This window comes from Onychostruthus taczanowskii, unplaced genomic scaffold (assembly GCF_017590055.1).
Source record: "Onychostruthus taczanowskii isolate IOZ18803 unplaced genomic scaffold, ASM1759005v1 scaffold59, whole genome shotgun sequence".
Taxonomy (NCBI): Eukaryota; Metazoa; Chordata; class Aves; order Passeriformes; family Passeridae; genus Onychostruthus; species Onychostruthus taczanowskii.
The window spans coordinates 1,021,019-1,042,670 of record NW_024503568.1 but is presented as its reverse complement, the minus strand read 5'-3'; the positions used below and the strand labels follow the sequence as shown (position 1 = coordinate 1,042,670).

At 36.9% G+C, this 21,652-nt stretch overlaps 1 protein-coding gene across 1 annotated transcript; it reads right to left on the bottom strand.

Annotated features, from left to right (window-relative positions):
* Window positions 1–17,920: 17,920 nt before the first annotated feature.
* Window positions 17,921–21,547, bottom strand: POLR1F (RNA polymerase I subunit F). The gene is made up of 4 exons (XM_041418237.1): window positions 21,344–21,547; window positions 21,121–21,262; window positions 19,794–20,002; window positions 17,921–18,391 (listed from the first exon to the last, which is right to left on the bottom strand). Exons 1-4 carry the CDS (start codon window positions 21,520–21,522, stop codon window positions 17,986–17,988), a joined length of 936 nt encoding a protein of 311 aa, XP_041274171.1. The 5' UTR covers window positions 21,523–21,547; the 3' UTR covers window positions 17,921–17,985.
* Between the last annotated feature and the right edge of the window lie 105 nt (window positions 21,548–21,652).

Genomic DNA, 21,652 nt, shown 5'->3' with positions numbered 1-21,652 from the left:
AATGTGGTCCCGTTGGGATACACAAAAAAAAAGCTGAGATGACCAAAACAAACCCCCTGACTTGAAATAACTGCTGTTTTAAAGGTAGGCTATATTACTTTTTGACTCAAGTACACTATTTGAATCAAAATAATCCTAATGACCTCACAAAGTATCTGAGAGCACAGTTTGGCAAGATAAATTGAATATTTACTTCCTAGAAAGCTTAAAGAGACATGATACTCAAAGAAGTGACACAAAATTGCGATTTTACAGTGTTCTAGTTAAATAGATAAACACAAGAAATAGCAGTATTACCCTTGTGATTGTTGCAGTGATGTAGTCAAAAATGACAAGTGGTATTTCAGTCTATCTGTCATAGCACCCCACAGCCTTATTGGGTTTTCTTCCCCTTGAAAAAACTGTGCCAACATATATTTCCTATTCTTGTTTCCAAAAATATAAGATTATACAGAAAGAGGTGAATAGAAGTCTCGTATTTGCTTTAGGATGAAAGAGAAACACATAGGGAAGTGGAGTAATAAAGAAATTTTGAGACAATGACGTTAGGAACAGATGTTGCTGTTTATTTTTATTTCTCTCTCCCCCTCCCTATGATTACAATAAATTATGTCTTTTTGCAATTATTAGGGAAGAAGGGGATTACACCAAGGTTAGACAGAAGCATCAGATAAAACTGACTATAACCCACTTAAATCCTCTATTCAACATTACTCCAAGGTGGAATTAAAGCTACGATGTAATCTGGTGCTTTAAATGAATGAAGATATCAGAGAAGTGCACTGTTTTTAGACACACTTCAGGAAAAAATGAAGAGAGTTTTCTATCTAGTGTTTGAATTCTGGTCTGAATTAACTGTATCATCACATAATTGCCTATTTTATGTTGGTTAAAACATGAGAAATAGGAAAGGCAAGAAAGGATTCAGAGATGTCAAAAGCAAAGGTCATGTCAAAAAATCCAGGGCTATTCCACACACTGCACAACTGACAGAATAAAAGATATTTATATTGTTGAAGAGAAGGTTAGTTTGTCTGAACTGTTCATAACTCTTTAAGAGTAATACCAAAGAAACAATTTAGTTAGCTGCATTTTTCACTGTTCATCTTGTTTGCCTGCTTTTTTCATATTTGAACTTTGAAAATTAAACCAGACATTTTTACAGCAGACTTTTAGCCCTTTGCTCCAAGTGTGTTTGCAATGTTCCAGAGTTTACAAAAAGATCCCAATCCACTGCTCCTTGCAACAAACCCCTTAGGAATTCTAGTCTAAATAAAGGTATTGCTAATCAAATTTATGTTATCTTCTAATATAAGCATAGGGATCAAATAGATAGCAAAAAGTAAAAAATACTAGGCACAAACCTCTGTGTTAACATGATTATGACAAATTATTTTCCATCTTCAGTAACATTAACTTCTATGATAAATACAGTGGCTCATTAAAGTTTCCACTTTGGAAACTCTGGTGTCTTAGAATCCAAATATATTGTGGTTTTGTTTGGGAGGATTTATTTTCTTTTTTAATTTTTTTTTCTTAGTAGTCAGACAATTCATGTTATTTATTTGCTCTGCAGAGGAGAACTATGAAGTTTCAGCAAGGTGTAACTGAGAGAAAATGTTCAGATCTTGGAAAACCCACAAGGTCTAAAAAAAAATGAACTAAACCCAAAATTGTTGGAGCATCTCCACCCAGCCTGAATCACTTGGAAAATCTTAAACAGGGCCAAAATGTGTGTGAATTGTCACGAGCCATGCAAATACATCTTTTAAGAGGTATTGCTAAGTTTCCTTTTAATTTACGAACTATTACTTCTCACAAAACCATACAACAAATGGCTTTTTACTTTCTCCTCCCATAAAACCATACAAAGCTTTTTGCCAGGCTAGTAACCATTAGCAAAAATGTTAATGTTAGTTTTGTATTGTAGGAATCTATCTCCTGGGATATAGATACAGTAGCATGATTTAAAGCTTCGCCATAGTAAGGGTCTTTAAGTTTCTGCACACTCTGCAATTTTAATAGAATGTGTACATTCTTTCTGCACTCAAATGTTTTTTTGTATTATACTTTCTTCTATTAAAAAAATGACACCTATGAAATTGTACTTGGAATCCTAAATAAGATATGAGCACTTCATTATACAATTCTCATACTTTGAGGAATGATTTCCTTTAAAGTGGTTCAAGCTGAAACTTGGCACACAAAGTTCTAATTGGGGAAAAGCTGGGATGCAGAATGGTTTTACAAAGTTTCACATAAATCAGTCTTGCCATTTTTTAAATTATTTTTACAGAAGAGCATGACACCCATTTTAGTACCATTTCTTGTTCTCTTAATATTTGCCAAGTCTTAAATAGAAATAAGTTATTTTTCTGAGTTGTTTTCACAGTATTTTCTTGTCAGTTTAAATCATTTCACCTTAAATAGAAAGTTTACAGAGTCACAAATCCTACTTAGTACTTGTTTTTCTTCTCTCAGAGCATGCGTAGAGATGAATGTTTCAAACTAATTTAGTGATGTGAAAAGTGCCAAACTGTCAAATGTAGAAACTAAAATAGTGTGTTTGTGCTGAGCACATTTTATTTTTTATTATTTTATTTTATTTTATTTTATTTTATTTTATTTTATTTTATTTTATTATTTTATTTTGAATTGCAGTTGGAGGTTTCTCCATGCTCCACAAAGGCCTGTAATTTTGGCAGACATGGGAGCTGGTGACAGGGGTGGGGCTGGTAATGGAAGCATGCTGGCTCATCTGTGCAGCATAAAAGGTGACCTGGAACATAGCATTGTATTTTAAGCACATCTAGGATACTACTCTCATCAGACTATTCAAAATTTTGCTGAAAGCAAAGGAAAACACACTGGGGTAAAAGAATGTTTGATAGAAAATCATTGCCAATTTACAGCAAAAATATCAACTTAATTGCCTGTGATTAAACACAGGGTGAGCTACTGTTGAGACCTCGTAGCCAGAAACTGTCCCCAGTTGCTCCTTTGTAAATCTAATTATTCAGTTATTTTCACAAAGGCAAAATAGTAGGGTATGAATTTTCTCTGGGTAAGGACAGCAACTTTTGTTCATTTCTTACCAGTTCAGTAAGAACTGAAATAAAGAATATAAACCTTACTTCACCTATCTCCTCATGATTTATTTTTCCTTCTTTAGGTTAGGAAGGCATTAATCTATGTGTTCTAAATATCTACATCCAAAATGACCAGCAATGGACAGATTTCCACAGATACATTTAAGACAAAGGAGGGACCTAATTCTTCAACTGGGCTTTTATTCATTTTAACTGTAGCTTGGTATTGTTTTTCATTACAAACAGTACAGAACAGAAAGAGCAGACTGTTCCATTTCTGGGGCAAGTACCTACATTCTCAGTAACAACCACTAGAATTATGTGAATTGGAAAATACATGCCAATATACCTTCAGACCACTGTTTTTATTTTTCATTAAATTTATATTCTCTTGCCAGAAGCATTTTCTTGATAAAATGAATGCAAATCCTTTTGGGGGTTCTTTTTTTTAATATTATATTTTTAGATTTAATATCTGCTACAGTCTGTTCAATGTCACTGTGTTACTACAGGAATATGGCTATAACATTCTTGCATGTGAAACTGTACATCAGGCACATTTTAACAGATTTATGTCATCAACCCCTACACAGTATTAATCATTCTTCAAGGTCATTTTTAGCTACCAAAGTAAGAGCCTTTGTAAAATTTCCAAGGCAGCTTTCAAGCCAGGCCAGTTGCAAGTTTTCAGGTGCTGGGGAAAAAATAAAAGAAGAAGCTGAGGAATTCACAAAATAAATTTCTTGGCAAAGTGTCCTTAAAGGTCTGTGATGGGAGACTAACCATTCATCAGCATCCATGCAAGCTGTCTCTGTTATGAAAACCAGGGCACATTTAAAGGAAAAATAAACAGATTTATCAGTCTGATTGCAATTTTATGAAGTACAATATTGAAAGGCTTCCTCTGTCTGTTTCAGACACTGACAAGATAAACTAGATGTGGCTAAGGTGGAATGTGTCACTTCTGTCAGGTGCTATGATAAGTATGAAAAGCCAGGTATGCTTCACACATGGAATCCAAATAAATTTCAGACAAGGTTTATGTTCCTTTATTTTGTTTTCCATGCTTCATCATTGCTGAAGCAAATCAAAGACACAGATTTTGGGGATGTTTATTACCACACTAAATGGCTGAGGCCTGCAAGTATGGAAAATCACATCAAACTGTCTGGTTTATGTGAGACCATGCTGACATTTAGCAAAAAATATTTCAATTATTATCTCTTGAGGGTTACTCTGCTTGCTTTACATTCTGAACAACTTGGTAACAGGACAATGCTGGTTTCTGGGTTAAATTCAATTACAAAGGCTGTGCAGGGATGAGAGGCAGCCTGGAGAACAATTATACACTAGCATTTTACTAGCATGTAGGTATCAAATATCAGCTGTGGAGTAAATTCAAGAGCTGATTAAAGCTCACAATGTCACTACATTAAGTTTAAGATGATTTTTTTCATTAAAAAACCTTGCAGATATTGTTATTTATATGTTCTTTAGGAATATGGAATGGAAATGTTACATGTGAGGCTGTCTGTAATGAAATCCTTTTCCTCCTACTTCTTCCTCTCCTACATTTTGCACCCAGAAGCCCTTTTGCTTGAAAGAGACAAAAAATATCACATTAAATAGAACTTCTGATATTGGAGTGGCTTCCTAAATGACATAGATGGGCAAAACAGAGGCTGATATAAGAAACAGACCACATATGATCCCCTCTTTGCTACAACAGTTTGCATCCCACAAGCGTTGCTAGCTTCCTTTATTAACTCATTACTAATTTAAGTCCTTGTCACACCTAGCAGTTATGTAGGTAATAATAACTTATGTTTATTAGATCTGAAGAAAGAGAGAAAATGAGAACAGCAAAAAAAAAAAAAAAAAAAAAAAAAAAAAAAAAAAAAACAAAAAAAAAAAAAAAAAAAAAAAAAAAAAAAAAAAAAAAAAACCCAAAAAAAAAAACCAACAAAAAAAAACAAAAACAAAAAAAAGAAAGACAAATGTGAAAGAAATTGAGGGACAAACTTCAAAATATTTAGGAGGAAGTGCAATTAAAAGAGAAATCTGATACGAGAAAGACATAACTGATTGAGTTGTAAGGCAAAAATATAAAAGATTAAAGAGTTTACTGTGATTCATTTTCTAGGTTCATTTCTTTGTACTCTGTTTACTTGTGCCATGCTCCTCTGAGGTAATTCATGCAACTGAGCTCTTGAATGTTTGCCTCACTTTTTAAAAAAGTCGGAATCAATGCCTTTGCTTTGATGTGCTGGCTGTCCTCACTGCAGGACTGGCAGGTATCCCATAAGCTTGTCCTGATACTCAGACTGCCTTAGAGACAGGACATGAGCTGCACAGGAGCTTGCTATGGGCTCTAGGTTCAGCCACCATCACTGACACCCACTCTGTTTGAACTGTGTGAAATATGGATGATTTCCATTGTTTAACCCTTCCTTCATAGCAGCCACTGTTACATGAAGATGCAGCGCTCAGTGGGTTTTATTGCATGAGGCACAAATAACTGGCTTGATCCTGGAGGGTCAGAATAACACCCAATGAAATATGAATGAAAAACTAAGAGCAGAACACAGCAGGACAGGGGAAGGAGGAATGAAGTTCTGGTTCAGGACAGATCCCTGGGGATAGGAAATCTGTATGAGACATGATGCTGAGAAATCAGACAAAAATCAAAGTATAGATCCCTTTGCATTCAGTACACGCATACATTTAGAAACTTATTCTGAGAGAAAGCTGAGCATCAGAAGTACCTGTCTAAGAGCAGCACTTGGTGGAACAGCTAAAAAAATTTGCATCAATTTTCTAATGTATACCTGAAGTGTACATTGTTTTGTGGGAAGAGAGTTCCCTTTACAAAGTCCAGCTTGCTTCAAGATTAAACACTTCAGCAAAAGAAAAGTAACATACCATCTGCACTATGTAGGAATAGAGAATACCATGTTTCACCAAATAGCCACTGCAGAACCTTTTGTGTTGAGCTTATTAACAGCTTGATACTGCTGATTTCAAATAAATAAATAAATAAATAAATAAATAAATAAATAAATAAAGGGGAATAGAGATATTTTCTAGTACTCAGGAGAAAGTACAGATTTGATTTCATTCTGCTACCCAGCCAACATCTTCAAATAGGGAACCATTAAAATGAGTGATTTTCTAATATCTCCGTCTGCCCACAATAAAACATACCTTCCCTGTAACAGAGCAGTTGACTGTGTTGGTACTTTATAATGAAGATCATAGCCATTTCTCCCTGTTTGCTGGATCCTCAGGTATAAAATCTTGGTTTTGACCTTGCTATTTATGTTCTTGTGATCTTAGACAGCAGCATTGTTATTCATATATGACCAGTTAAATGGAATGGAGAATGAAAATAAAGGGTTTTTTTTTTTTCTGTAAATAATGTTATTATTTATGAAAAGAAGCAGGAAAAGCAGAAGATTGGTAGATTTAAACTATAAACAGAGAAAATTAAAATGGCTTCTCTTATGAAAAATTGGCATTTAGAACTAGGGAAAAAACCTGAAATATTTAAGAGAACTTTTCTCAGTTATGCACACTGATAAAAAAAACCTTTAAGCCTAAAAAGAAGAAATTAAAATAAGATGGATTCAAGAGCTTTATTTCCACCTCTGGTAACTGACTGAACCTTATGTCTATTTTCCATTATTAAAAAGACTGTTAAGGAGACAGTAGTGAAGAGATCAAAGATAAGAGGCAATCTGATGCTCATAGATAAAAATAAACAAAATGTACCTTCTGGTATCATGGGGTTGATGTAAGTAGCCCCACTACTCTGTGCAAAAATTCTATTGACTTGATCAAGGCTAGACTTTCAATTGTGGCTTTTAAAAGGGAGAAATTATTTTAAAGGAATAACATAGGCATTATGCCAAGTGCACATTAAATATAGATGGGGTTTCCCATTTAATTTCTGCTTCAGCTGCAGAAATCAGGCATTTTTGATTCAAAAAGTAAAGGAAGTTTGTCATTCTCTGAAGATTGGAAGGAATAGGATTTATTTGTTGGAGTCATGTTGAGAAAAATGGTGACTAAAAGAGCACATAGTGAATGGGACCCAAAATGAGATTTGGGGATTCTGTTTACTCCTGAAGCACAGACAATCCAATAAACAGAAAGCTGAGAAACAGTTCCAGGGGAAAACTCATCCTAATACAGTGATCAATTAAACACACTGTGCTCTAAGCAGCAAATTTAAAACTGGACAATAGGAAAGAAAAAAAAAAAAAAAAAAAAAAAAAAAAAAAAAAAACCCCACCAAAACCAAACCAAAAAACATGGTCAAATCCTTCTTAAGGGAAGTCACTCACTGACCCAAACCTGTATGAGACTCACATAAGTGACACAGGGGCCAAGGTGCTGTCTCCTTGCTCCCAGTATGCCTGTGTACATGCCTCCCTCTGGCTTGCCCTGAAAACCTGCCATTGGTTTGGTCTAGGTAAGAACAATCCTTAAAAATCTCAAAATTCCAAACAATCATTTTTGCCTTAAGCAACAATCCATTCCTGTTTCAGGAGCACTACTAAGGATTGGAAGATGATGAAATTTCATTTATGTTCCCGAGAGGTACGTGTTTTGGCTGATATGAAGGACATCAAAGGGCCAGTACTTCTCTCTGTTCATGACAGTAATTTCTTTTCTTTAGAGATATTCCAGAATTTGAATTAAACAGGAATATACTCAACTTCTGGGTAGCAGCTTCAAACAGCTCCAATCATACCTTGAATGGAGCCAGTGCATCTGTGTACACCTCCAGCCCCTGCAAAGGGAAGTGGGGGGCTTAGGCTGGGTGGGGGCAGCAGCTCACCCTGACAGTCCCCTGATCCTCCACAGCAGGATCCAGCTGGTGGAGCATGTGGCAGAGCCCCTGGCACAGCCATAAATTACTTGCAGTGTGTATGACTATGATTAGCTGTTTGACTTCTTGTTAAGCAACACTTCCAATATCTGTAGGCACACAGTAAGCAGTTTGGAATTGCTGATTGCTCTCTGATTTATGAGGGGTGGTGGAGAAGGATGAAGAGAGACATAGGTCTCATTTCACTGCAGTTTGGGAATCGGAAGCAAAACATAACTGACAAGGAAACCAGACAGAAATTTAGTTGTTACCCCACAATACATACTTTTTACTCTTTTGAGGCTTGTATTTCACTCTCTTTCTCTTTTTTTTTTTTTTTTTTCTTAAGTAATTAACACACTATTTATCTTACAAATTTCAGCTAAAAATTAGAGTATCAATATAGGGGAAAAAATACTCCTGATAGCATTTATACAATATCACATCCAGACTAAGCAACACCAATACTGATAAATGTAAATTCAAAACACAGTTCAGATTCATGAGATTTCCAGACCAAACAAGGTTAAATGTACTTGGAAGAAGTTCAGCTACAGATCTGCATTTTGGACACATGTCCCTTCATAACTTCCCAACTTTTGGACTTGCTCATCATTTCTTTCACAAATGATGTTTCCAGATTAACAAACTTATCCTTCCCTGGGATCAGTCATTTCCTTAGTCTTGCCTATTAGAAAGCAACCCTTTTACTGTCTGTTTTATGACACTAGTAACACTCTGTGCTCCAGCTCTGTATTAATCTTCTGAGAATGTTATTTATTTTACACTATTGGCACAGCAGGAGACTTTCCTCTGCTTTTGACCAGGGCCCCTGGAGACAGCAGACACACAACCAGCACAGTGCCAAAATAATACTGCAGCACATTCAGCCTAAATTAGCATAAAATACTGAGATAACACCATTACTTTTTCCTCTGATGCTGCTCATATTGATACATTATGTTATGAAGAGCAGACTGAGATCACAGTTTTCCTCTCCTGTAAACCCCTAACCATACTCTCCTAGCTGTCCTAGCTTCAGGCCCTCAGCAGAAGTCCTGCTATTCATCTTGGCTTTGCTGCACAGTGCTGTGAATCATCCTACATAAACTGCACAGACACGCAAGACTAAAATTTACTCAATTTGTTGCTTACATAATATTGTAGTACTGATCTCACAAGGAACCTGGTAATTTTATATTGAACTAGTGAAAATACTACTCTTCTTATAATTTGTGTAAGAAAATCATCTAATTAGAAAATCTAATTAGACAAAGTCTTAGGTTGAATTTTGTACCTGACAGAAACACTGTCCATTTTTCAGCACTAGGACTTTTTATGAGAAGACATTTTGAAAACTGTTTTTCAAAATGTATTATTGGAGTTTCAAGATCAAGAGTAAATGAAATAGCTCAGTGGTGAAAGACACTTCTTAGTAAGACTGACAGAGTGGAAGTCTTTAACCATGGGTGACATCTATCGAAGAGAAGCTTCTGTTTCCTACAGCTTTAGTAAGCAGAGCTGCACAAACACTGGTCCCATGTAGGCTAGTTTTCTTGGTAGGCACCAGTACTCATTTTTATATCAGATCCCTATAGAAAGAAGAGTGAATGAACATATTCCATAGTTTAGGGCACGTCTCCATTATATCCCATTAGCTAAATTTGTAGTGAATTTAGTTAATGGGATATAATGGAAGTGTGCCCTAAACTTTAGTGCAGCCTCTAAAGTAATGAATCAGTATTTTTCTTTTTCAGATAATCCCCTTAATTCTACTATCTAGTTAAATTTTTAAAAAATCCTGCATTTCCTAAAATAAGTCAGTGGATAATTTCATTATTAAGTCTGAAGCAACCTGAGTGACATCCACATCCACTCCAGAGCTCAGACATAATGCAAACACAGTTGCATATTTTATAATATTCTATCATCAATTTTCACACATGCTTGGCAAAATCTTACTGATGTTTTTGAGTCCCCACGCACACAAGCCTGACACCCCCCCTCAGAGGCAAATCCCCACAACCATTTCATGAGCAAGGCTCAGTTTTAAAAAAAATGTTATTCATTACAAGGGGTAAAGAATTTGTCATCCACTTTTTCTGCAAGATTCTAATGGTTACATTTCTTACATGTAAAACATATGTATTTATGCTGAGGTGGGAACATCACTCACCACACTGAGGAGGATCAAGACACCTTTTAACCTTCCCAGTGAAGCTCTACAGACAAGCACTTAAGGGTACCTTATTAAGAGCAAGGCTAAGTGTAATTGAGCACATTACTGTACTTCAGTGCAGTCAAGTGCTTTAGGGACTCAGCCACCAGGACAGTTTCTGTATTTCACTTTGTGACTGACATAGTGCAGACGGCTAAATCTGTAATCTGATGTCACTCCTTTTACAATAATATATTTCAAATGTGTCTGCTGGTGGTATTGTCACAGCACAGCTGCCTACTAGGGCTGGTGGTATGCAGAGAAATTCCCCCACCTCCAATTTTGCTCTTTAAAAGTCCTCATTCCAAGTCTTACATCAGCCATTGATATTTAACATGACTGATACTGATGTTTTGATGTGAAAACTAAAACGATTTGATGAACTCAAGCTAACATGGACTTTTCAGCCTCTTTTTCCCTTGTTCCCAAGAGAAAAAACTAGACTACAGAAAACCCAGAAAAAAAAATGCATGTGAATAAACACAAAATGATTCAAGTTATAAAAAATAACCCCAAACCCCCAAGTGCAGTAAAGACAAATCCAAGTTGTTTCCTCAGCACCAGAGCTAAGGATGCCTCCCTCCCCTTTCTGTCATGTGTCATAAGGTGCAAAGTTCTGCCTGGAGCTTTTCCCAGCGCCATGGAGTCCACAGAGTGGTTTGTATGCAACACAGCTGAACTTGGGTCACTTTTTCTCAAACAGGGGAAATAATATAATTTCTCCCCTCTGCCTCACAACTAGTGTCTATGAAACTTAAAGAAATTCAGTATTTCATTTAAGTAGACAGGAATCTGCCAACTGGCCACTAACTAAAAACTTACAAAAGAAGAGCAAACAAATGCACCCACACATCACTGCATTTGCATGAGCTTTTATTCACAGCATGGCCATGTAAATCTCTTTTCCTACACAAACAAACTACAGAATGGATATGAAATTTGAACAGTTAAAAACTAGATGAACAGTTTTTAACAGCACTTTGAAATATATGAAAATTAGACTGTAAACTAAAGCAACATTGTCACAGCAGCTAGGGTAGATACCAAGGTTTTGATGCTGATATACAGAGTGGGTACAAATCTTATTTCTCTGCTAGTCTTATTTCAGTTAGCTGAAATACTTCTCATCAAATACTAGTTCACAGAAGTTTTGAGCTCTTTAGATGCTAGATGTGGAGAAAAAGCCCAAAAGGAAAAGCAATACTCCACCATGTGGCATTGCATGAGAACAGGCAGAACCCTACCTCAAGTCAGACTTTTCCAAGTCTTATGTTGATATGAAGTGTAAAATCATAGTGGAACAGAGGAGTTTTGTGGAATTATATTCTGACACATTTGGAAAAAAAAAACCAAAACCAACCAAACAAAAAAGACATTTACCAAATTCAGTCAATTTCACCAGACTATGAATTTGGCTCACTCCATAACAATGCAGTTTGGATACCTAGAATGAAATAGTCCTCTATTTGAAAGGACTAGTTACACATTTAAAATATTTTATGTAACACTCCAAAAATTAGAGAAGCATTTTTCTTGGACTGAAAATATTTAGTGGAGAGATGAGAAAGGTCTTTAAAGAAAAAACTTCAAATTTCCTTTCATTCTCAGGAAAAAAAATTTTGAGATTTCAAAAACCTCCTTAAACTGAATTCTTTTCCTTTGCACTCTTTATGAAAAAAAAACCCAGCTTTTTCTCTTTTTTTGTTTAAAATTCTTCTTTCCTAGTCAATTTTCCACATATCAATCTTGAATTTTTAAACCATTTGCCAAAGAAAATGGTCTAAAAACAAAACAAGTCTAACCATAAGTAATTGCAGTAATAATTTTTGCCTGGGAAAAGACATTTACTAAACTCAATTAATAGGAAGATATAAAGTTATTTACAACAGCTTGTCCTCACATTCCTCATCATAATATGGCACAACCACACATTTACAGGATAAATATAAAACAGTAATGAATATGATGATGCTGGGTTCTGTTTGGGGATAATTTATGACAACGGTTTTGCAAACCAGACATTGAAGTGAGATAGAAATAACCACAACACAGATGACTCCAAAACTAATATGTGAGCATCGGCATATTTTGGTAAGTACTTCAGAAATACTACATGAAAGAAAGGATGCACAAATGCACTTAAATCTGTAACACATGCATATTTTTCTCTACCTTTGAAACTTTAGAATTGTCCATAGTATCATTCCTTTGGCCCAGAAAACCAAGACTTTAACTAATGTCTAGTCATAATGAAAAGATGAATTTTCAAATTATATCTGTGAAACAGGAATTATCCTCTCAGAGAAAACTAGAAAAATATGGGATTTAGTAATAATTCATTTAGACATAAAGCAGGTCACTTCTGCTTAATTCAGTTTAACATCAAGAAAATCATATCAAAAGTAGCTGTCAGCACCCCCCATGTATCATCAGCACAGATTTATTTTTAGTCACAATATATGAAATTTCTTTGAAAGGCAGAGGTCCTGAACTGCTTCTCTGGGGAGAATGTAGATACACCAGAGGTGAAGGCAAGCCCAGCTCCACAATCCCACAAGCTAACACTGAGAGGCTCCATAATGAAACTAGGAATACCCACACCATCTGTTTGGGTTTGGCTTTTTTGGCGGGGGGGGGGGGGGCGGGTTGACTTTTTACAGCCGAGAGACAAATGGTTGTCATTCTAGGAAAGTGCTTCATAAAAACTGGTCATCTCTTAGCCCATGTAGAGATGACCAAATTTCTGGAGAAAAAATGAACCTTCAAACATATATATAATAAAATGGCATTATCCTGAAAGAGGGATAATGTCACTGGTTTGTTATCAACAACAAAAAAGGAGCTGATCCAAAGATTTTTTTTTGTGCTCCAAAACAGTCTCATTTTTTTCTGATATTAATATTTATGTTTACTGAAGCAGGATAAATTTGCCTTTTCTTTTAGTCCACCTTTTAAATGTTGATTTGACTGATCCATACAGAACTTTTAGGTTATCCATGTGCCAACGCATCTATTATAAGGAAATAAAAGCACAGGCTGTGACTTATCAGTGGGAGCTGTAGCCTGCTCTTCGAAAACAAGATGACTGGCTTCAGCCAGCTCCTGAATGACTGGGGCTTATTCATACTAATTTTGGCAAAATGCTTTCAATGAAATCTGGGACCATACTTGCAGAGCCTGCAATTCCACTGACTGCTGCTCTCCAAGTCTCCATCAGGAGCTGAGTGTGCTGGGCATGGAGGTACCACAATGAGCTCATGCCCACTCATTATGGCTTTGCAGGTAGAACTGAAATTTATTTCTGAATCCAACATTACCTGCAACTCAAGTCAAAGCATTTGATAAAGATCTGATTCTCCGGTGTCCAAACACACACACACCTAATGTGAGCTTCTAAGCAACACAGTACTGACACACTGGCTCTTACCAGAGCCTCTTAAATACACATTTCTCCTCACTCAATTTGTGCAGCACAATGAAATCCTGCTCTTGAATGGGACATCATATTTACAGTGTATTAAGAATATTCTTAGAGAAGTTTCTACACACCAAAGGCACCAGTGAAAGAAAATATAAAGGAAATAGGAACATGGGTAATAATGAGAGAGAGAACATGGGTGATAATAATCGAGCTTTGAAGGGCAATAGCTATCTCTATCTTTTCTACTGCAGTCTTACTAATTATCGTACAGATTTAGAGACCAAAGTTCACTGCTTAACCTTCTAATCATATGAAAACCACTAAAATAATCCATAAAAGAGGAAGGTATTGATGATGAATCGTGTATGAAAATTCTTTCCTCTGTTTGTAAGGTTTCTTTGCTACATACTAAAACCTGTTGCCGTTTCACTCACCTTCTGTACAGAAAGCTCATTTCATCTGTTTTTATAGATACATTTCTCAAATAAGTTCTTTCCCAAGTTCAGCTGTCTCTGGTTGTAACAGCAACATTCTAGCAGCAATGATACTCTACAGATATATCACAGCATTTGGGCAATGGGAGGAGATAATCTTGTATTCAGTCTTATGGAGCAGGGGTTCTAAAAATGGGAAAATTAAAGCTTAAAGCTTATGCCTTCTTTGCATAGGGCAGTTGGCTTCAGGGAAACTTGAAGTCATGGCCAGGCTGCAATAGCTTTTACTTGCATAACATCAGGTCAGTGGAGTGGCTTGAGACAATATTTACAACAGAATTTAACCCAATTTTAACTTAATTATGTGTAAAGTCATGAAGAGCAAAAAAAATCTTGAGCTGTGTCTGTAAAAAACTTATCTGCTGACAGTACTGGAGAAGTGCAAAGCTTGATTTTCAGTCTTATTTTTTGTTCATATGAATCCAGAAGACTCTTAAAACAAAGAAGATCCTTATAAACAAAACCTACTGGATACTGAAGTCTCTCAGAGTTTATTAAATATACAGAATTTCTAAAAGTTAAATAGCAGAATAGAATCAACATTTTGGTAAGAAAAATATAGACCTTTTTAGAATGAAACTATTTCAGTCCTTCCATAGCCAACAGTAATAATCCTGAGAGCATCAGATCACATAACCTTTTCACAGCAAAGGTCTGTACTGTCTGAGGGTTGTCTGAGGTTGGGATGCTTCCAAAGGCAAAGTGTTTACTCAGAGGCAGATTTGATCACAGCTCGTGTTTTTCCAAAAGGCAGCTAGCTTGCTTAAGCCCTTAAAAAAATCCTTTCCCTAGAGCTCATCCACTGGGCTGTTTGGGCTAAGTATTTAAAGCAGTAGCAAAGTGCCAAGTCAAAAGCAAAGAATTTGTTTCTGAGAGAAGCAAGGAAAAGACAAAGAGCAAAAGTTAGTACTGCAGATTATTGCAAGCTTCAGAGAATACAAAACAATTGTTTTAGAAACAGCTAAAAATACCTTCTTGTAAGACTGCTTGCTCTTCTGCCAAAGGCATACAATACACGAAAAACATTTGCAGAATCAAAATATTTATATTACAAAGTAGCAACTTTTACTTTAGAAACTTATAGCTGATTAAGTTGGAACTTCATGTTCTGTAATACTGACAAAAGAATATCAACCACAGTCATAAGTAAACATTGGCTTTGTTACAAGCTTATTGTTAAAACAGAAAAAAAAAAAAAAATCCAGCATTTTTTTTTCTCTAGATCACGATAGTTACCTTGGTGTAACTATCAATACAGTTATAAGATAAAATACAATTTTACTTTCTAACCTTCTCTTTGCTATGTGACATGAGTTGTACTAGAATGCACCCTGAAAAAAATAACGAAGGGCTGTACAAAAAAAATGAAGTCGCCAGGCTTCTCAGGAAGCTTCAAAAATGATTGTATTATATACTGAAAAATCTTGTCTCAACTTAAAATTCAATATAACTTTTCACTTGTAATCCAGGGGAACACAGAAAGTTAAAGGTTTATAGAGATCAAACTTCAGAGAAACTTTAATGGAAAGTGTCAAGTTCCTTTGTTAGTTAGAAGCATCAGAAAATCTTACCTTTTTATGGGGAAAAAACAAAGACAAGTGATTTAAATTATGATCAGAGTGAAAATTCACTTTTGAAAACCCAAGTTTTCTTGCCATATTTACCAAATGTCAAAATGGTATTTACAGCAATATCAACAGTGCAGCTGTGAGGCTGCCAATATTGCCTCCAACTGTGTAAACCAAGTTTTTCCTTCTTTTTTGAAGTCTTTTCTTCACTTTTCCTCTTCCAAAGACACAAAACTTATCAAGACTTTAACATGTTGTGGTATTTGTATCACTGGAGAACTTGTTCAGCAGTAATTAATTGCCAGCTCCTGCATTTATTTTAAATTGCTCTCTTTTGTTTTAACCAAAGAAAGAAAACCAAAAAATGATACAAGTGGGTGCCAGCCAAACTTGTGTGCCAAAAATAAACCTGCCTCTAAGGCCCAAAACTGAGATTATTGTTGGCTTTCAGAAAAGACTAATTATTAACAAAACAGTTTGCAGAGTTTGCTAAACTACAGTAAGCAATTCCAGTAAGAGAACAGTACAGCAGCAGAAGTGGAAAAAGAGCAAAGTGCTGAAAGCATTTATATTGTCTGTGTTACTTGATTCATTAGTTGAATGCCTTCTTCCTTTCCATGCTGATGAAAAGGCAGAACAGAACAAGACAAACTTTTGGTGCTACAAACTGCTTCTATCGACAGGTGAGGTTTGACTCTGGAGATGTGCTTCCCTTCCCTAGAAGGGAAAGTGAGGTACAGTGAGTATTAAGGAGTAAGAAATCAAATAATGTGACTCAATCTTTGGTTCGTCTCCAATAGTAACTGCCTCCATCATTCTCTTCATGTTGGCATCATCAAAAAATATCTGTGCTTGCCATCCTCCTCTCTGATATGTCCTTCTTACCCATCCACCCAGCTTGTCCCGCAAGTCACTACCTAAATATATATGTATATGTATCTATATGTATCTATATATATATTTATATATATTTTTTTAATATACATATAAAGGGAGAACTAGCACATAATTTCTGAATAAATTATGTCTCAACCATCGGCCTGCCTGTGTACTTTAAATCCAGCAGTGCGGGACTTGTGTGTCATTCTTTGCAACCATGAACACACCAGAATACTGCCTGCCCTCGGCTGACCTTGCAGCATGGTATATAATACATTACAAACATCATCTGACTTCTCAGGTTTTGTCACAGTATAGGAGAAATGGATAGAAGAGCCAGTGTCTATGAAATTGCATGGAAATCATCACAGATAGAAACACGACAGGGGCAATTCATGTTCCAACTCAGGTCTGCTCAGAAACTGGCTTAATCTCAAGATGGAATACATCGAAGAGCAAACACAAGAAGACATCCTGCAGTTTCTGCTGCTACTGCTGCCATTAGCTATTTCAGTGCACTTTCTTGTAAGTCTTCAAAAAGTCTTGGTTCTTTAGTGCCACAGATTTAAAATGTCTACTATGTACTGTCATGCAATTGAGCCTGTAAGCTGGTAACTTTGTCTTGGTACATTTGGAGCTTTAAAGAAGCATAAAAGACAGTAATATAGCACAAAGTGAACCCTAAAACAAGTACTGTTACACTTGAAATTCAGAACATGTTTAGTGTGAATGGATGTTATTAGAAGTTGTAAACATTTCTACTGAAGTGAGCCAATAGCATCAGCATTAAGCACTAGAGCAAAATGTTTTATCACCTACGAACAGCAAGTTTCCATGTTCATGCTGTTTACTAACGCCTTCAAAGAGCTGGTTATGTTCTTGTAACATGTGAAACACCACAAAATCATGGCCTCCTACCGTGGTGAAACACTAGACCATGTCACACTACAGTTCCCACACAGCTCTTCACAATAGATAAGAACTACAACCAAAAGCAATGAAACTGAAAAAAATTTCTCTCTTTTAAGCCTCCTGGGAATTCACATGAATTTCCCAGAAACCCTAAAATAATCCTAATCTACTCTTGTAAAATCAAGACACCTATTGGCAAAGATGGAGTTAGAGTAGCACACATTGTAACTACCAACTGGCTAGTGCATGGAACTGGTAGAGGTGATGCATGCGTTCCTGTAATTACATTTCACAGTTCTTTTGTGCCTTGTTTTCCAGTAAAAAAGCCAGGCAGATATTGCTTCTATCCCACTTCTTCTATTACTACTTTAAAAGATCCTGCCTTTCAAACTGCTGGTCACATATGCACACAAACACCACTTGACCTAGCAGAGCAGACTGTGTAGTAAAGAAAAAGAGATACACATTTTCAAAACAGGGTTTTATTGAAACTTATCAAAAATGTCTGAAATGTAATGCAGGGAAGACACTTCAGATGTTAGTTCTTTTCTTTTTTGCTTTGGGTTTTTCTGACAGCTGAGATAATTCACTTTCTTCAACTTCATCACAATGCTTTCTTTTCTTTTTCTTTGACTTTTTGTGGTCACTTTGGTAACCACTGGAGTCACTGGTAGGCAATACAAGTTCCTGTTCTCCTTGCTTTTCCTTGTCCTTTTTCTTTTTCTTCTTCTTCTTTTTATCATCACATAATCCATTCACAGCATCAACATTTGGCTCTTCTTCATTTTCCCTCCCAAGGTTACCTGTCTCATTTAAAGGTTCTTCTGTGACATTATCTTCCCCACAGTTATTCAGGCCATTTTCCTGCTGGTTAAACTTTTGAATTTCATCCCCATTTGTACTTTCAGTGACTGCATCAGATTTTCTGGGCCGCATGCTGTAGAGAAATATACAACATAAACTGGATTAGAGACACGTTAAGGCATCTCAGAGAGTGATATGTCAAAATTTGCTAAAACATGTATTTACATCAAGCAAATAAAAGATAAATATTTGCTAAAAACAACAACAAATGGAGAACATGATACTCTGTGTTACAGAGAATCAAAGTTTAATACTCTCAGGTAATTTCTATTACTAGCTTCCTTCTTACCATAATAAATATTCTCTTTCAAATCTTAGCCCATACAGACCATTTGGTAGTTCCTCTTTTCTAGTGCTTATTCATCCCCTAATTCATAATTACACATTATGTAGTAAAGATTTTTTGGTTTTTTTTTTTTAAGTCATTCACAAAAACACACACCTACGGCCTATTCAGTCATATATGAGGCACACTGATGATTTTACCAAGCAATTACCCTACTCTAATAAAAACAAAGGTGATGTCCGAAAAGCTTAAAAAAAACAAAACCAAAAAAAACCCCAAAAAAGCTCCACAAAAACCCACCAGATTCCCTACCGCAACAGGTACCTTGCAACCAAGAGCACTGGAAAAAATGCCTAAGACAATATGGAAAGAATACAGTTAAAAACCTTGGAGGTTTTTATATCCCCAGAGGCAACTGCTAACTTTCACTTTAAATCCACTGAAACGATCCAGAGCATCCTTCCAGATCAAAAGAAGAAAGAAACAAAAAATGCTTTGAATTTGCTAGGAGTCATATTATACATATAATCAAAACCAAAACCACACTGAAAGAAAAACATTGCTCAGTAAATGACTGTTTTAAAAGAAAAATGTGAATGAACCCTTCTAAGACAAGATTTCTCACACGGTGCCCTATAAATTTACAGAGGCCTAAGGAGGAAGTTGACACATTTTCTCATCTTTGAAATTCTCGTGTTTCAGCAAGTATTGAAGTCATGTATTTGTCATTATACAATACATATGTTTGTGTGCAACTGTCAATGTAAACTCTGTGTTCAGGACCCCTGGACTGTTTGCACTTGAAAAGCCTGTGCACAAAGCTACTCTTGGACACCTGGATGCGCTATTTTGAGCATGTATTATATATGCAATCAACAATTAATAGGTCAACACAACAGATTTTTAAAGCTCAAGAAACACCTAGTTTTATTTTTTTCAGAGAAAACTTCCACGATGGTCTTAAACAGCAGAAAGTTTAGTTCAAGACTACATCTATATATAAATATATGTATGTATGTATATATATGTCTATGTGTACATATATACATGCATGTATATAGTTATATACAGTTATATAGGGATTTGCGTAAAAATAAGAAAGCTGAAGGATTAAGATGTAAATAAAATCACTTAGCTTGTAAAAAACGTATTAAATCAGTTAGAAATATTCTCTATTAAGGGACTGTACCTGCTTTTAGTGAGTCCTCCTCGAATGAAGAACACCCCAGCTGTATCAGAATCCAAGTGCAATACTTGAAATTTCAGTTCATCCCCTATTTTTAACCCCAGCTCTTGCCACTGCACAATGGACATTTGTTCAGGCTTAGGGATAGATGCATTGAAGCATCCATGTATCAGACAGCCAATGTGACTAGGGGCCACTTTATTAATTACGCCCTAAAAAAGAAAAAGAATGTCATGCAAGTCTATAGCAAAAATCAGCCCTTTCAATGCAAACCCTTTAAATATTTAGTTTCCCATATGGAAAATTTTCAGTAAGAATTTATTTACAAGTTATGAAATCAGTTAATCTAGCAATAAGTTAACACTCCTTCACTAAATTCAAAGTTAGTCCTGTAAACTCTTCGTACAATTCCTCTGAAAATAGAACTGAACTGCAGAAGAATAAGTCAAAACATGGGATTTAGCTACAGTGAATACCTGAATAGAGTAGATAACTCTTTCCTTACACTTCAGTGATTGACTTTGCTTTGAAGCCATTTTAAGTCAGATTTACTTGCCTAAAATGCTCTTCAAGCTGGCACAGCAGTACTTAGCAGCTGAAGATACGGAAAACATATAAAAAGCTTCTAAATACTCTATTCAGTGGGTTTCTGACACATCTGTATACGAAACCATATCCACCTTTGTTTTACCCATAGAATTAATGACGGACACTGAAAATTTTTCAGCTCTCTTCTGAGGAAGATGGCACATTCATGCTGAAACACAAATATAAAGACACCACCTGTGCTGCAAAAGGTATGGCACAACAATGAATGCAAGCCAGCTCTCAACATACTTCACCCACAAGTGCTGAGCAAGGGTTTTGACAAGCTTAGAGCTGTTCTGTGAGCCATACGCCTCCTTTACTGAAAGGCAGGCTTCAACTCGATGTACTGCTCTTGAGCTTGGAGGAACCGAACTCGAGAGCATCCTAAACATTCCAGTCACTATAACAATTGCACCTGGTTGAGAACGATCTGCTCTTCAGAAAGGAGCGCCACTGCGATTTATGCAGTTAAGATACACTATTAAATATGCAATCCTTATACAGTGCTTTAGCAACGTAAAATTATACATAAATTCAACAAACGTAGAGACAGACAAAACAGACAAATTACAGTAAAAAGTTCTATAACGAACTACTAAAAAATTGTTATGAGCTGCCCATAAATGAGTAGTCGAACATAAACTATGTCTTCATCTAAGCCCCAGACTACCTGATGCTGGAGAGATACCAAACTTTAATTTAAAAAAAGCCCATCCCGTGAGACACCGAGGCGTTCGCATACCACCAGCTTCTTCCCTTTCTTGGGGCTGAAGATGATGAAGTCCGCCTCGACGTCCAGGTGGATGAACCCTTGGTCGTCGTAGATGTCGCCGAGCTCCCCCACCACTTTGATGTTGTCGTAAGCCACGGGCACACCCTGCAGGCTGGAAGGACAAGGAGGAGGGGGCACCGTTAGCTGTCAGGCCGAGCCGCCCCCCCGTCCCGCGCCGTCCCCGCGGCCGCACCTCTCGGAGTAGCGCAGGAGCTCCGCGTCCAGCTGCGCGCGGATGCCGGAGCGCTTGCGGCCCAGGAAGCGCGGGGGCAGCGCCACGTGCCGCCGGTGCGGCGCCGCCACCAGGCACGAGTGGCGCCGCGCGGCGGGCGGCAGCGCCGGGGCGGCGGGCGGCTCCCGCGGCACGGCCATGCACGGACGGGCCCGACGGCGCGCTCGGATGGCGTCAGGCACCTTCGCTCCGCCGGGGCCAGCCCGGCCGCGGCAGTGACGGAGTTCCGGGGCGGTGTGCTCGCGTTCGGAGGGACGGGAGGGGAGCAGC

Bases quoted from the DNA above. Each gene is read 5' to 3' on its own strand.
- POLR1F (XM_041418237.1), bottom strand. From the start codon at position 21,522: ATGGCCGTGCCGCGGGAGCCGCCCGCCGCCCCGGCGCTGCCGCCCGCC. The intron at 21,263-21,343 runs GTGCGGCCGCGG...TTGTCCTTCCAG, and splicing joins CTCCTGCGCTACTCCGAGAG to CCTGCAGGGTGTGCCCGTGG. The intron at 20,003-21,120 runs GTATGCGAACGC...TTTCTTTTTTAG, and splicing joins AGAAAGGGAAGAAGCTGGTG to GGCGTAATTAATAAAGTGGC.